Source organism: Salminus brasiliensis, chromosome 2 (genome assembly GCF_030463535.1).
Source record: "Salminus brasiliensis chromosome 2, fSalBra1.hap2, whole genome shotgun sequence".
NCBI classification, from domain to species: Eukaryota; Metazoa; Chordata; class Actinopteri; order Characiformes; family Bryconidae; genus Salminus; species Salminus brasiliensis.
Window position 1 is genome coordinate 16,540,087 of NC_132879.1, and position 14,532 is coordinate 16,554,618.

At 39.9% G+C, this 14,532-nt stretch overlaps 1 protein-coding gene across 1 annotated transcript in view; it reads right to left on the minus strand.

The window, feature by feature from the left end:
* dock2-like (dedicator of cytokinesis protein 2) overlaps positions 1–14,532 on the minus strand; it is a 134,686-nt gene that overhangs the window by 20,880 nt on the left and 99,274 nt on the right. The window contains exons 27-34 of the mRNA XM_072668653.1: positions 5,647–5,745; positions 3,021–3,115; positions 2,572–2,650; positions 2,323–2,423; positions 2,119–2,177; positions 1,844–1,992; positions 1,593–1,678; positions 979–1,135 (exon numbers count right to left, since the gene is read on the minus strand). Of these exons, the coding sequence (XP_072524754.1) occupies positions 979–1,135; positions 1,593–1,678; positions 1,844–1,992; positions 2,119–2,177; positions 2,323–2,423; positions 2,572–2,650; positions 3,021–3,115; positions 5,647–5,745 (825 nt within the window). The remainder of the gene's footprint in view (positions 1–978; positions 1,136–1,592; positions 1,679–1,843; positions 1,993–2,118; positions 2,178–2,322; positions 2,424–2,571; positions 2,651–3,020; positions 3,116–5,646; positions 5,746–14,532) is intronic.

Below are 14,532 nucleotides of genomic sequence, written 5' to 3' on the forward strand. Positions count from 1 at the left end.
CAGTGATAAAATCAGTGAAAACCTCTTCAAGCTTCAAGTACGGCTCGGTTCGACCCGCCATCCCTCAAAATCCACAGAAGACAAGCGTCCAGACTTTTTTTTTGTACTGGCACCAAAGTGGTGGAACGAGCTTCCCCTGGGTGTCCGAATGGCAGAGTCGCTCACTGTCTTTAAACGCAGACTGAAGACCCTCCTCTTCCGAGAGTACTTGGGCGAATAGCAGAGTGGTCTCCTTACTGACTTGTGCTTAGTAATGTCTAAAGCTTAAAGGTATCTTTGAACTATCAGTCTATTCAAACTAGCTGAGGTTTTTCTTGGGCAAATAGTGAAGCATTTTTGTAAGTCGCTCTGGATAAGAGCGTCTGCTAAATGCCTTAAATGTAAATGTAAAATGCTCAGTTAAGGTGACATATGATTCTGTGGTGATGGATGTCCACGCAGATGGAGTCAAGAATGTCTCATTATAGAAACTGTTGACAGTTGAGTCACATTCAGTAATAAAACAACTGTGTTACTCAGTAAATAAGGATTTTATTAGGTTCTGAATTTGATAGAAAGCTGTAATTACAAAACTACATTTTAATAGCACAGCAAAACAAAAATTAGGTTAACTATAAGCTATATTAGCTCAAAACTGTAACTTTTGTAGTGAATGTGCCAAAAAAGATCCCGGTCAAATTATTATGGGAATCATGCGCATTAGGAAAGTTCACCACAATGGATCATTCCCCATAAGAAGAGATGGCAGGAGAAGAAAAGGCACTACTGACATTGATGGATAAGTTCAGATAAGAAAGATAAGAGGGGGAAGCCGTTGTGAAGTTTTGACACGTTTGATGAGTGTAAAGCTAACCTGCTGGGCTGGAGACTGACAGCTCCGTGTAACGTTCAGTTAAAAGCTTGAGTGGCAGCTGAAGGTCTTTATTCCGCTCTGCTGAGGTGGTAAGGTATTTGTGTGAATGGGTGGGCGGGGCTTACCAAAAGATTGACAGTGCAGCTCATACGGTTGTTTCGGCTGTCGTCGCTCATCACTGTGCGGTAGTCAAGGAGACGCTCCAGGAGACCAGTCACCAAGGAAACAAAGTTCCGCACCTCTGTTAAAAGCAGGGGGCGCTCCTGAGCACACTCGAGGAGACTAGTGTTGCGAACACACAAACAGACAAGTATTCGAAACAGACGTGTGAGCACAAATAATGTAAGTGATGTATGAAAGCTCTTTCTCTCTCTCTCACACACACACACACACACACACACACACACAGATATACTGTAGAGTGTGTGCATGTCTTGACTTGGCTCTCCAGCCTTGGTCATCTTAGATTTGAGGCTGAAGAGGATTTAGAATCTCTTATGGCACAAGGCCACACTTCTAGACTCACTCCTAGACCATAACACACAGAGCTGAAACTGCACAGGCACTGTGTTTACTGTGTGTGACAGAAAAGTAGTGAATGAAATGTCGTGGGTGTTTTAGATTAAAAGCAGAATAATAATAATTGTTATTATTATTATTACAAGGGGAAAAAATAAAAAGTTGCGCTGGTGTGTGTGTGTGGGGGGGGGTGGGTGCATGTATTAATGCCATCATGTACATTGTCTGCAGTAACTCCATGTATCGAACATCTCCTCCCCCTCCTTCCACTTCATGATCCAACTTCAGAATAATCTCATTCTCAAACTGAGAGAGAGAGAAAAAGGAACAGAGAGAGAGAGAGAGAGAGAGAGAGAGAGAGAGAGACAGACAGACAGACAGACAGACAGACAGGGAGGTGTTACTTATTTGAGCATTTGCATTATTTGACAGTAAGCCATCAGTCATCTATATATGTATGTGTGTGTGTACTTTTTTAAAGTGTCCTGTATGGTTGTGTTCACACTGCATCATGTCAAAGAAGATGGGTATTGTAGCTCTGCGAAGTTCCTCCTCAGGAATTAATGTCATTTCCAGCATCGGTCCCACCATAGTGGGGATGAAACAGATTTTATTCACCCCTACAACAGACACACACACACACACAAAGCTCTGAAATGGAAACTCAGTCAATTTGCATGTGCTCATCTCTTGTGAAAGCTTCAATATATGTGACTACAGACACACACAGACAGTCACACACTTACCCAACTTGTACCACATGTCTCTGATGGCAAATCCAATCAGCCTCCTCATGTCACCATATCTGAAAAAGACAAAGAAGAAAAGGAGTGCAGATCTCATTAACATGGAAATCTCTGTTTCCTCACTTCTCACTCTGACTATTGTGGTTAATATGTTTCCAGGATATGTTTGTGTGTGTGTGTGTGTATGGTATGCTGGTGCCTTACTTTGCCAGGATCTTGTTTCTCTTCGTAGGGGAGAAGTGCTGCAGCTGCAAAGACTCTTGGGTAATAAATGCCACAGCTAAATGAAAGTAATTATTCCACAACTGCATTCGAAATATGGCAAAAGAGAGAGAGGGAGAAAGAGAGGCAGAGAGAGAGGGATGGGACGAGAGATAGGTTTTTTAGTTGGATTCTTTCATGTTCCATTGTTCCATAATGCACATGACACATTTTAAACACACACACACACACCTGCACTTCAAAGTCGTTGTTGTCCAGGAATTTGTGGTTCATGGTGTCTGCATAGGTGTTAATGGCTCTGAGAAACACTCTGATTGGATGACAAACAGAGAACTTTCTATTATCAACCAATCAAACCTCAAGATTTACTCATTACACCCCACACTCAAGTTTCTTACAGCTGACGCACTGTTTGATTGAGCTTATGCACACACACACACACACTAACACACACACACTACCTAGAAATGTAGTAGCCCTAACACGTTTTTAATTGGATGTCAGCAGCTTACACACACACACACATACACACACACACACACACACACACACACACACACACAAACACTTTACTCTTACTGCTTTTTGTTCATCATTGTCACTTACTCTCATTCTACACCATGTATGTGTGTGTGTGTGTGTGTGTGTGTGTGTGTGTGTGTGTGTGTGTGTGTCCTCACCTGTTCTGCACCATGATCATGGTTACCCAGTCGGAAGGATAAACGTGTTTACCAATTAGATCCTTAAACAGCAGAAACGTCTCCATCAAAAAGTCCTACAACAGAACACAACAACCATATTCAACTGAGCCAAAGCATGAAACCTGCTCACTTACTCATGAGTAGCCGAAGATCTTCCACACGGGGTGGACGCATCAGTGAAACAAGCGACACAAGGCACAAGTATCCTTGTAGGTAGTAATAATAACAGCTGTTTTCTTCTGTAAAGTGGACATTTTGAAGATGATTCTTTGTAAAGAGTGAGGAAATGATGTCACATCTTGTGTCTATGTATGTAAATATGTGTGTATAGGTACAGTACCATGCAGACGTCACAGCCTTCATTTATTTTTTTTCCATTCAACACAGCAATTAAGTACAAGGTATTCATTTTCAGGAGATATTTCTGAGGTATACTCAAAATTCAAAGCTTTCATACTAAAGAGAGAGAGCTAAAAAGTCAAGCTCCACTCTCACATTACATCTGAAAAAATCCACATGCCTGAAAAAAAAAAAAAACGTCCGACAGCATGTGTAGCTGACCAACAAGCCATTACTGCAAAAATAAAACAGGCAACAAAAAATCAGATCAAAGATCAAATCAAACTGCTGAAGCTAAAGCTGAAGCCCCACTGAAGTAACATCACTGGACGTGTTTGGGATGACTTTGATAAATGTCAAGGAAAAAAAAGTAAATAAAAAATAAATAAAGCTCCAACTTTAAAAGTGTCACTAGAATGCCAAACTGTATTAATGTTGGCATTGGTGAATAATGAGAGTTCGGCAAATGGAACGGACATACCGTGAACCTCAAACACTGGTGTATAATCCAATACAACCAAAACAGAACTGTAAAACAGACCAATTCTAAAAGCCCAAACTTGTTTTACCCCCAAAATTATTTTAGTGAAAGCCCAGGTCAAAACAGCGAAAAGCAGCAACTACAGCACAAATGTGGTGTTGTTGATACTACAGAGCAGCACATCACCTTCAGCATCTGCTAATTATGAGAATATTCAAAAATATGAGAACGGTTAGCGTTAGCTTTTAGCCTAGGATGGATCCCTATTTTCTTCTGCGGCTTTCACTTCATCATATGCCAATGTTCTCAATCAACCCAAAAGAAAGATAAATATCAAAGCTTAATATTTTTGGAAGTTGGAGTGGGTTTTTTTTAGAGTTGGCTATCTTAGGAGGATATCTGTTTGTGCAGGTAACTATTACTGTGCAGAATTATTAGGCAACTTAATAAAAAAACTAATATATACCCGTCTCACTTGTTTATTTTCACCAGGTAAACCAATGTAACAACACAAAACTTAAGAAAGAAAATAAACATTTCTGACATTCAAAAACAAAACCAAAAACAAATCACTGACCAATATAGCCACCTTTCTTTACGATGACACTCAAAAGCCTTCCATTCATAGATTCTGTCAGTTGCTTGATCTGTTTACTATCAACATTGCGTGCAGCAGACACCACAGCCTCCCAGACACTGTTCAAAGAGGTGTACTGTTTTCCCTCCCTGTAGATCTCACATTTTATGAGGGACCACAGGTTCCCTATGGGGTTCAGATCAGGTGAGCAAGGGGGCCATGTCATCATTTTTTCTTCTTTTAGACCCTTACTGGCCAGCCACGCTGTGGAGTATTTGGATACATGTGATGGAGCATTGTCCTGCATGAAAATCATGTTTTTCTTGAACAATACCAACTTCTTTCTGTACCACTGCTTGAAAAAGGTGTCTTCCAGAAACTGGCAGTAGGTCTGGGAGTTGAGCTTCACTCCATCCTTAACCCAAAAAGGTCCCACAAGTTCATCTTTGATGATACCAGCCCATACCAGTACCCCACCTCCACCTTGCTGGCGTTTGAGTCGGAGTGGAGCTCTCTGCCCTTTACTGATCCAGCCTCGGGCCCATCCATCTGGCCCATTAAGAGTCACTCGCATTTCATCAGTCCATAAAACCTTAGAAAAATCAGTCAAGATATTTCTTGGCCCAGTCTTGACGTTTTATCTTATGTTTCTTGTTCAAAGGTGGTCGTTTTTCAGCCTTCCTTACCTTGGCCATATCCCTGAGTATCTCACCTTGTGCTTTTTGATACTCCAGTAACGTTGCAGCTCTGAAATATGGCAAAACTGGTGGCAAATGGCATCTTGGCAGCTTCACGCTTGATTTTCCTCAATTCATGGACAGTTATTTTGCGCCTTTTTTTTTCAACACGTTTCTTGCCACCCTGTTGGCTATTTGCCATGAAACGCTTGATTGTTCGGTGATCACGCTTCAAACGTTTGGCAATTTCAAGACTGCTGCATCCCTCTGCAAGACATCTCACAATTTTTTACTTTTCAGAGTCCATCAAATCTCTCTTCTGACCCATTATGCCAAAGGAAAGGAAGTTGCCTAATAATTAAGCACACCTTATATAGGGTGTTGATGTCATTAGACCACACCCCTTCTCATTACCCCTTCTCAAAATGTTTTCTGTATTTCTACCTAATAACCATTTAGATCAACTAACAATTGGAAATTAAACAAATGAAGGATGGTGTTCTCGGATGGTGTATGTGGGTGCAGTCTTACCACTAGGTCACTAGTGCCGCCGAAGGTTTCAATGTAGCTGGAATAATGTCGATCGTCCATCTGACTCAGTATAGCGGTCATACAGGCTACCACACGAGACTGGAGAGAGAGAGAGGGAAAGAGAGGGAGTGAGAAGGCAATTGCGGGAAAAGTGGGACATTACAGGGGATAAACAGCAACTAATCAAAAAGTCCTGGCACACTTTTTGGAAGGAGAGGGAACGATGAGGAAAGATGACAAACAACTGTTCAGATTACACTTCAATCATTCAAAATTTATTTCCACCTCCTCTCCCTGCCCTCTATTCCAGACTATCTCTCCTCCCTTATTTCTTCCCATCTCTCGCCTCTCTCCCCTCTTTCGTTTAGGTGACACAGTGTAGAGGTGGTAGGATGATGAATGGCAGAGGAGGAGGAAGGAAAAGTGATGGATGACGGATGGATGTTTGCAGATGGTGCGATAAGCCCCATCACTCAGCTGCATGTCAGCATCTTGACCGCATTCTGCTGATCAGGAGCATGTGCGAAAGTGTGTGTATGGGGTTTGCATGTTTATGCACTGATTTGTCCTGTGACGTTTGGGAATCGCTTGGAAACTTTACTCAGGGTGCCAAACCTGCTTCATCCTGCTCTCAGGTTAATCTCAATCTGCCAAACTGAAGCAGTCCATCTATAACCGGCTCACATCGACATGTCTCCTAGTACTCCACTGTGGAAGAACAAAAAATCTATTGACTTACTGTGCAGAGGCTTTTGACACGTAAGCTCACTGTTTAAAACCATTAATCTCAGCAATAAAAGTGCTTTTAACTGTAAAACCAACAGACCACATTAGAACACATGCAAGTTAACATGAATACTGTAGGAAAGTAGTTGTGATCTTGTGAGCTAGTCTAACGAACAGAGCTTGCTTCCAGATTGTTCATAGACGCTTACAACCAAGGGGGCAAAATTGTTCAATTCCATCACCAGCTCATCCCTAAGCACTGATTCAATAACCAGGGGTTGGGTGATAACTAGAAATAATAATACTATAATAATACTAGAGTCCCATGAGGAGAGCTTTGGAGATGTTTTTATGAAATCCACTACTTTCTGTATGAATACAATGAAAAACATTTTTATTATAATAGCATCTGAAACCTTTGCACAGTTCTGTTTGTAATATAATGTTTTATTATATAATGAAAGCAAATGATCAGGTGCGGAGGCTTTGATTAGAAGTGTGGTTCGAATCAACAGGTTTTCTTTTTTTTTCTGCTGTTTAACACTACAACAGATGTAATTGGATTGATAAATGCTGAGCGTAAAGGCAAATTCTAAGTCAGTTGTTAGGAGTAAGCAAATATTTAAGATCTGTCTGACTTGAAATGATGAATTGTAGAAATATTTATTGACTCAGTACTCAATATTTTCAACACAGTGGTGAGGAAACTGGGGTTGTGATGACTACAATGCATAAAACAGCCTTTCCATCTAGTTTTTAAAATGGCCAGTGCACTGAGCTTTATATCTAATGTTGACAATGGTAAAATAAGGGTAAAGGTGCAAGTATTTGTCACTCTACTATATACAGCGAAATGTGTCCTCCGCATTCAACCCATCTGTGGTAGTGAACACACACACAACCAGGACGCTCAGCAGCCAACTCCAGCACCCGAAGGGGGGGGGGGGGGGGGTTTAAAGGGCTTTGCTTAGTCTGCCGAGTCTGGGAATCGAACCCACAACCCTGTCATCAATTGCCCAGCACTCTAACTGCTGAGTCACCACTAAAAACATGTTCACAGCCAAAACTTGAAAAAGTTTTACAGTTTTAAAGTAAAACAGCTTTAGGTATCAGGCAGCATATTTACCACTATTTTGGAGGCAATAACCATTTGAAATGTCTAGTTCCTGTCACCATCTCTGAAAATATTTTTGACTGTACATTTCTCTGTACCAAAGAATTTCACATCAAACCGCTCTGAATGACTTTACACACTGAATTATGTAGGGATTTTGAGAAAGCTGTGGAATTCTCCTTAAAGTTCATTTAAGTAGAATGGGTCGTCTAATGTCCAAAGTATCTCACAGAGAGCAGATTATTACTACAGAAACAGCTCCAGCTTCAGAAGTTCATCTAAGGGAAATAAAATGTCAGACATTTTGAGTTGGATATATAATTAATACACTGAAAGGGAAAATTTAAACACAGAATTTAATTATGAGATGAGGAACATTTGGTTCTTCACTCCACTCAGGGTCTCTCAGAGCAGTTTATTAACACCCTGTCTAGTGCCAAGGTGAATCCTGCCACTAGCATTCAGGTTCACACTTCATGGCCTGAACTTGAGTAATGGGGAAAAGCCTGAAGAGCTGGAAAATGTCCAGATGATTCAAAAACTGAGAGACACACTGCAATCTACAATATGATAAAGATGGAAAAGTATTGGAAAGCTCAAGTTCTAGCAGAAATACACTCACTGTATTAAAAACTCATCAAACATCATAGGTTCCTCACATACAATTGAAGACAATAATCTGTTTGCATGAGCGATCCTTTAGCTCTTCATTACATTACATTTTTGGCAGGACATTTATTGCTAGTTAACCACTCCAAACAAGTATCATCAGTGACATAAATTACCAGCAACCAGTGCAACACACACAACCATGCCACTACCATGTTACTGCCACTGCTGTGTTGAGAATGGCCAAGCAGCCTTTTGGTCAAAAACTGACCAATAATTAATGACCCCAGAGGTGTCTTGTGAACCCTGGGCCATAGTGGCTGCTTATTAGACTGTTGAGCCACTCTGAGTCCTTTAGCATTACATAATCATTCATTAATCATCATTCATTAATCATAATATTGAGTTAAAGTCATATCGCCCATAACTATGTCAAAATATAAAAAACCCACAATATTATCTATAAAATCTGAAGTAAAAAAAAATATTTTTCATGCAATCAGTGGGATCTGAAGATCTGTTATCTAGTGGTCAGGGTTTAAACAATCTGCCACCAATCTTTGTATTTAATTTTGTTTTTCAATACATTATTGCAAAACATACAATTATGACACTTTCATATATCAGTATTTACTTACATCCCTAACATGTACATATTTGTAGAACATATATATAGAGTTTATAATTTTATAAATAGTGGGTTTATAAAGCAATTCGTACTGCATATAGCATGACACATAAAACAATACTCAATATAATGTGCAAACATAAATACACGTGTGTGACCACTGTGTTTTTTGTCTTAAAGCTCTGCTGAGAAGCTCACACTGTCTCATACACACTCCATTCAGGTAATCAGCATCTTTCATTCACTCCAAGCTTCAGCTCAATCTGACTTCAATCTGCCTCATTCAATCAATGGCTCATATCCGTGAGGGAAAAGGTTTGCTTCTGCACAGACAAAAGGAAGTGTTTCAGCAGGGTAACATCTTTGAGTGATAACTTTTGCACCTGCTTTTTATAAATCTGAGAGAGAAGGTGTCAAACATATTCAAGCTGAACATGTGCTTTCAATATAAGATATGCAGCTGATATAAATACACTGAACAGTTCTTGCTTTCTCAGAGAGACGCGGGGAGAGGATTTCACTCCTGTTTGGGAGGCTGGCTTTAAATTCTGCTTACTGGAAATATGCTGATCACACAGACGTCGGCCTCGCTGAGAAGCTTTTGTCTGTGTGTGTGTGTGTGTGTGTGTGTGTGTGTGTGCATCTGTGCATGTGTGTGTGTATGGATAATTTCTCTATTGTGATTATATTTGTACTTTCTGTCTGAGATCAGAGTTCAATCATGAACGATTGAAGACAAAAGCACATCTGTGCCTGTTTACTGCACATACTCTCTCTCTCTCACACACACACAACACACACACACAACACACAAACATTTATGGAAAAACCTTGTGGACACATATATATGAAACGTGCACACACACAGGTAAAATAGAGGCAAAAAGTCTCGATCTATGGCAATGTGTAAAAACATGCATAAATACACACACAATAACATACGTGCTGACAAAGATGGGCCGGAACATCCAAATCTCTCTTACTCACGCACTCGGAGGTGTGTACGGGATAAGGCGGAAGAATGAAGTGTAATCTGTCTTATGTAACAAATCTAATTAAATAGAAGAGAGTGTCATCTATAGGGGCAGATGGCTTACGGCACAGAATGAAAATGACACCACATGGATACACTCATACACACAAAACAATGTCCAGTCCCGGCAATGCGTTTGCAAACAACAAAGACACACTCAGAACCCGCATTCCGCTCTCAATCCAGCAGCTGTGTAAGTACCACAGTTCTATTGTCACCTTCTCTGCACTCTGGAATTGGATCATTTACAGTGAATAAAGACAATACATGAAAGAAATAGTCTCTAATGAAGACAATCATCAAAGTGGGATATCGTACTTAATGCTTTAGCAAGATTTACATAATACCGTCATATTCTGAGACCTGTAATGAAGACTGGAATGCATTACTCATGTGGAAATACAGACAGAGCTGCGCTTTTCTTCAAAATCACTTCAGTATGAATTCTCTCTCACTTGTAGCTCTACTAAAAGTGCAGATTTGAAACCTTCAGTTGGTGGCACATTATTCATTGTAAGCACAACAGAAGATATTATTTTAAAATTTGAATTTGATGAAAAATGACTGTTGCGTGGACAGTCTTGTTTTTCGAAATATGCAATGTGAGTCTGTCAATTTAGCGTAATCATTACTATGTAATAAAGTAAGTAGCTTTGTAATTAGCATGGCAAAACAAAAGCAATAACATGACTCTCGACATTGACAACTGTTAATTTAGTAAACAGGGGTGGCTGATTTGGTAAAAAATATTATATTATAATATCATCAAGATATTATCACGATACACAATATTTAGAGTGTTACACAGGATGGTAGACAAAATGCATCATTAGCGACAGATTCTTAACAACTACTGTTCTATACTTTTTATTCATAATGTTCTGCACCTCATCCAGTTAAACCAGACTAATTCAATTCAATTCAATTTAATTCAACGTTATTGTCATTATACTAATACAGGATTGTACAGCGGAACCAAACATCTGTTAGGCTTAGTCTTTGGTGCAGAATAGGTAGGACCTACGATAGTGCATGGTCAACATGAGACAGTGCGCCCAGACAATAGTACAAAGACAATTCATACAACAATATACAAATACAAATGTGTGCATGAGGCTGGGTGAAGTCCAAACTAAGTTACTATACTAACAGTAAAATGTGAGTAAATAAAGAGTGAAACTGGGAGTTCAAGAGTGTATGCTGAGGTAGATCCGTCAGAGTGTACATATAGCAGCTAGTGTTTAGGTACAGAGAACAGCTTACTGCTAGCTGGTGGTCTGAAAGTGTTACTACAAACTTCTATTCCCAAAGCAAAGCCCCACCAGTTTGTACAGAACACCCTGTAGTTACTCAATCATCCGTCTAATATAAGTGTGTAATAAGCCTTGCTGCGTTAATGGGTTAAGCACTGGGGATATCCTCAATAAACTTATGATGACAACGATAACAAAATTTACCAGAATGCACTAAGATATCCTCATACTGCCCTCCTCTAGTACTAAAGTCACATACACAACACATTCACACTTAAAAAAATGCCGCCTCCTAAAGCAACTGCATATAAACTCTATAATGTCCTATCTGTAGTTTTCTTTCTGAATGGGTAAACAGCAGTTTGGAGAGCAGTTGCAGATCAGACTCTATGAGCCAGATTTGTTAAATTGTGCAGTAATCTGGCCTGGTAATTAAATCCAGTTCATACCGGCTGTTTATGCCTTGCTTTAACATGCATTAAAATTTTTGGTGATCAGATCACATTCAGACTCCACTTGACCATATGAAAAGCCAGGTGTAAACACACCAAGGCCGCACTGCGCCTTGTGGATCATCCAGACCACATTCTGAGGTTGTTAGAGATCCAGCTCAACCACATATTACAGAAATGTAAACAGAACGTATTTTGCAGTATCCATGCTCCGACATAGCAAATGGAAGCATATCTGTGTAAGTTAACACTAGTCATTTTTACTGTTCTGGATATTGTGTGGGTGTGTGTTCACACAAGTGTTATTTAGTGTTATAATAATTGACTACATTGGTCAGTTATATGTATATGTGATGTGTGTAGACAGACAGATATAAAGACACACTGACAGGCAGATGGCTAGATGGCTAGACAGATAGACAGACAGCTTGATAGATATACAGACAGACAGATAGAGATCATTTACTGCACATCTACAGCTTTCTGGGGAAATGTACAGTCAGACTTGCCCAGCAGCTGCTTTTTGTGGGGCAGCGTTTTGTAATGAACGATTAATGGAAGAGGCACAGAAGGTAAAAGTATGTGGCAGTAGAGCCACATATCAGGGTAAAATGGGCTGATAAACCCTGTTTATGAATGAGGAACCGCCTTACTGAAACATTATGCACTCTTAACGCCATGTCAAATCTGGCAGTGCGTTTTATACATGAGGTCCAATACGACTTGTGCAGTTTTGCACACAGTCTCATTCCACATGTTCCTTCACTGACACTTCTAGGCCAAATCAACTTAAATTTGGCAAGGCCCTGTCCCTCCGGAGAAACTGGGGGGTTATGGGCCTTATGCAAGTGCACAAGGAAAAAAAGGCATAACAGAGTGGGACTGAATCCAAACAAGTGATTTTATTCACACTGTTTAAACATACTTTATTTATTTGTTTACCAAAACATCTCTCTGAAGTGACTGCTATTACTAGCACAACTACTGCTATTGTTTTAGCTATGTGATGGACTTTTGTCTGTTTTTAGATACTAGCTATTCAAAAATCATCAAAAACATGAAAACAATTCTGTTCTAGGTACAGTTTAAGTGATGTGATGATTCTGGGGTGCAGTTTGCCAGTGGTATAGACTGGCAATTTGAGCTAGGCCTTCAGTATAGACCATAAACATACAACATAGGATTCTGCCACAGAGCTGCAACTGCTGATTTTTCTATTTATAAATACTGATTGAATCTTCATTAGACCACCCATTGATTCCTCTGTCATTTCCACTAACTATGTTAGTAGTTAATTTACTGTTTTCGGCCCTCAGTTCTCCTCCTGAAGGCCTATCCAATGGGAAAATTCACATGTCTCTAGATGGTCCTGATTCCATAATTTATTGTATTTAACATCTTTACAGTTGCAGAAAATTAAAATCTGAATAATTTTCTGTGTTTTGTCCAATAAATATTTGGGGTATAAAATATTTGAAACTGATCATTGGTTTGGACAATGATAAGTGTTTTAAATGTTTTGCCATAGTTTCATTTGGTATCGGGAGATACCATGATATAAGAGCTCTTATAGAGCTCTCATACTATATAGCATGTTTCCCTTAAAATCACAGCTTCATTATTGTGATGCTTCACTGACCTGTAATAGAGGGAATATTGTCACTGTTGTTGCTACTTGCTTCTAAGTAGTGTCAGTAATGGTGTGTCAGTAATAGTCCACTATTGTTGCTACTTGGGCTACGCGGGCTTTGTAGCTTTGGTTAAGAATATTTACATTGGTGTTACTTCTCGACTGAAAGTGGAGCCTACAAGCAAGAAATGACAATTTTCTATAGTGTTGCTTTAAATTTATTTTTAAATCTCAATGCAGTGGCATTCACTGAGGGCCAAGGAAGAACCAAGAGTTCCTTGGATTTGCACAATGCTAATGAGTGTCTAGAAGCTTCCATTTCATGTTACAGCTACATTGATCTCATAGCTCTAGGGCTAACCTCAAGAAGCAAACTTTACTGACTGACTGACTGCATTTTAGGAGAGGGGAACCTGCGTAAATATAAATTTAAATTTGACAATATAAACAGTTTAAACTGGCTGCATTCACACATTCAGACAGACTCAAACATTTTCAGAATCGATTCTTCTGACCCACCATTTTCTTCTCTCCTCAAATCTCCCTCCCTTACTTAGCCTCACTAAGTTGCAATTCTGCCTTCTCCATATTTTCAAAAATGGAATATTTAAGTTACATCATTTTTGATGCCATGGGCATCACAGCTGCAAATGCACAGATGCACACACACACACACACACAGTATTAGCATCCAAAACACAAGAGAATGGCACAGAAAAAGAAAAAACATGGAGGAAGGGGCCGATGAAGGATAGAAGATGCGCAGGACAGAAAAGGATGAGTGCAGAACGCGACAGAAGATGTGTGCAGGAGAACAGGAGTAAGAGATGACGGTGTAGAGAGTAGAGAGAGAGAGAGAGGGGCAGCGTAGAAAGCTCATTCTTATATACGTCCGTTTGTGTACAGCTCACAAGAGAATAGCAATAAATGCAGCAGGACTAAACACTGTAACTGAAGGGATGCGGCTTGGGGGAGAGACAGAGAGAGACAGAGAGAGACAGATAGACAGATGGGGGGAGCAGGGAATGGTGAAAAAGAATGACAAAGAAGGAAATGAGGAAAAGGGAAAGAAAAATAAAAGAGAATGAGAACCCCCAGGCTTTAAAGAGAGCAAGAAACAATCCTGCCAAAAAGGGAGTGTATGAGAATGCACAATGAGGAATGTGTGTGTGTGTGTTATAGAGAGAGAAAGAAAGAGAGATACACAGAGAAAGAGTGAAAAAAGAGAGAAAGAGAGTGAGAAAGAAAGACATAAAGAGACAGTGGAAGAAGTAAGAGAGGCAGAGAGAGAGAGAGAAAGATGAAAGAGAGAAAGAGAGCAAAAGAGAGAGAGAAAGATGAAAGAGAGAGAGCGAGTGAGAGAGAGAGAGAGAGGAGAGAGAGAGGAGAGAGAGAAGAGGAGGGAGATGAACAGAGTGTAAGAGTCAGAGACAGAGAGAGA